Raw genomic sequence first — 2,766 nt, forward strand, 5'->3', positions numbered from 1 at the left:
TTATTCCAAATATTTGTTATTCAAAAGATCTAGGAATGGGTTTTCACTTCTTAGTTTGACAACTCGGGTTGAAATGTCGGATACTAACATTTCATGGCAAGTTGCTTTCAATAAAAAAAGATAGATGTATATATGTCCTTAGATCTTTGGACAAAATGACAACCACAATTTTCTGTAGGATTTCCCCTGCTACACCGATGGTTCCAACATTGTTTGATCAATAATATATGTAGCTTTTCACATTTAAGATGTCACTAAACGGATTTAACTTAATTTAAGAAAAATTAAATATCCTTCTATTTTTCCCCCTAACAGTCCTCCTACTAATTTTAAATTTTAAATGACAAGTACAATATTTAGTTACTTTACTTTTGTGATAACGTAAAGTCGTAGAAATATATAGTTAATTTAGAATAACACTCCAGCTTATTATCAACGCAAGAACCTAAATGGAGGATATCAAATAAAAGTACACTAAAATTTAAATCACACTTATGAATGGTAACAACAAGACTTCAACCGTGGTGCAAATTCCAATATTGTTTTGTTTATTCATTGTTGACATGCAAAAATATTATGAATTCAATTTCCGAATATAAATATTAATTACAACAGAAAAATTAATATGTATAAATTCAACTCTCCTTATGCCGATTTGCACTCGGGGGGAAATCCTTGAGGAAATCTCTTGGAATCCGAGCAGTAGTTATAGATCATGTAATTCTTTTGTGCCCATCTTAGTCTCTCCTGCTTCGTATTATCCAACTCCTCTGATAGCCATGCCGGGTTGTCAGAGCCACCGCAAGATGATTTCCCAGATGACACAACACAAGCATCGGCCTTAAAGTTTCTATATGAAGCAGTGAAGGGAGCTTTACTCCAATCAGTCTTCACAAGCCCACCCCTGGTCGCCCAATCATCAGCATTCCATAAACTAGAGTGTATTCTCATAGGTTGATCTTTTGGAAACGGTACCCCAATCGATTCAGCGTTCTTGAACTCCCTAATGGGTGTTCCATCAACAGAAAATCTGAAAAATCGAAAAAGGAACATCAATAAAAGATTGAATAATAGAACAACGAACCAGGATAGCTTAATGGCTTATTATATGTATAGTATAAACATACGATACTTACACGATGCTTTTAGGATTCCAGAGGATAGAATAGGTGTGGAAGTCAGCAGTGGGGTCGAACCAAAGGTAGAATTGCTGCTCTCTATTCCCTTTTCCTTGGCTAAATACATTTGTATGTAGAATGTAAGGATCACCACTCAAATTACCCAAGAACTCGAAGTCGATCTCATCCCAGTTTGACCCCTTCGAAGACAACTGCAATACAATCACAAAAAAACCATGTTTAGTATATTTTTTTGCTTCTCGTTTTTACAAATAGTAAAACTCCCCAAGAGATAAAACTTAAAAAGTAACTTACATAGTAGGCAGTGACAGTGCCAGCAGAGTTTCCAGCTACAAGCTTGAGCTGCATATCGATTTTTCCAAACATATATTCATTTCTGGATTCAAAGCCGGAGCCAGATGAATTATCAAGGGAGAGCGTTAAGAGGTCACCATTGAGTATTTTACCACGGCCGTTACCCCAAGTGATATCAAACTCATTGTAGAAATCGGCGGAGACAATTGAAGTGCCCACAAGAAATAGGAGCACCAGATAGAAACCTGGAAGCCCTGAGGAAGAAGAAGAAAACCCCATTTTCAGAAAAGTTTGCGTTTCTTTGTTTGGTTAAGTGGATGTGAAGATAGAAGAAGTGAAGGTTGCTGTATTTATAGGGTGTTCGAAAGTTTAAGGGAAGATGAGGAGGAAGGTGACCTAAGTAATCTTTAAGTTGGTGAGATGATATTGGTTGTAAAACAGCTGGTATGTGGGGGAATAGTATTTTGACGTAGTAGGGAGATGGTGCACTTTTGTTATTCCAGACCAAATAATATTAGTGACGAATGGTGTAGGTCACTTGAACATCGAATCCATCAATACTATAAGAAATATGGCTTTCACGCGGTTTTAAAATAATTTTTTTTTGGTTATTTCTCAAAAACAAAATAATAATATTAATAGAAAAAATACAATATATATATATATATATATATATATATATATATATATATATATATTGTTATGAATTAAACGTAATTAATGTAACTATAAATCAAACCAAACTACTAAACTTTGATAAAAACTTTAATTGAGAAGAAAGAATATTTAGAGAGAATATGAAAGTTATATCTCTTATAACTTTTGGTGTGTCTCATTCTTTATAATGGAAAGGTATTTATACTACAAATTTTACTAACATATAATTGTAACTAGTTAGTAATTGTTGACAAATTTATCATGCATCAATTATTATGTCATCCACCAATTATTTACAACACTCCCCCTTGGATGACATCATTTTAGCGTTCAACTTTGACATACTGCCTCATTAAAAACCTTGCTAAAGAAAACTCAGTGGGAAAAAAACTTTAGCGAAGGGAAAAAAGAGTGCAGTGTATAGTTGACTCCCCCTTATTTAGACATTTGTCACATTATATTCTATGCACATGTCGCATTCCGATGCCATGGACATGTTTCCTGAAGATTGCAGTAGGAAGTGCCTTCGTAAAAAGGTCTGCTGCATTGTTACTGGATTGAACATATTTGATTTCAACTTGATGGTTCTTTATAAGCTCTTGAGTGTACTCAAAAAACTTTGGAGGTATATGTTTTGTCCTGTCGCTCTTGATATATCCCTCTTTCATTTGAGTGA

General features: G+C 34.4%; 1 protein-coding gene across 1 annotated transcript; it reads right to left on the reverse strand.

The window, feature by feature from the left end:
- Positions 1 to 514: 514 nt before the first annotated feature.
- On the reverse strand, positions 515 to 1,742 carry LOC145128339 (putative xyloglucan endotransglucosylase/hydrolase protein 23). The gene is made up of 3 exons (XM_079063145.1): positions 1,434 to 1,742; positions 1,137 to 1,330; positions 515 to 1,030 (listed from the first exon to the last, which is right to left on the reverse strand). Exons 1-3 carry the CDS (start codon positions 1,710 to 1,712, stop codon positions 646 to 648), a joined length of 858 nt encoding a protein of 285 aa, XP_078919271.1. The 5' UTR covers positions 1,713 to 1,742; the 3' UTR covers positions 515 to 645.
- Between the last annotated feature and the right edge of the window lie 1,024 nt (positions 1,743 to 2,766).

The sequence above is a fragment of the Lactuca virosa genome, chromosome 8 (assembly GCF_052849685.1).
Source record: "Lactuca virosa cultivar CGN04683 chromosome 8, Lactuca_virosa_CGN04683_v6, whole genome shotgun sequence".
In the NCBI taxonomy this organism is placed as follows: Eukaryota; Viridiplantae; Streptophyta; class Magnoliopsida; order Asterales; family Asteraceae; genus Lactuca; species Lactuca virosa.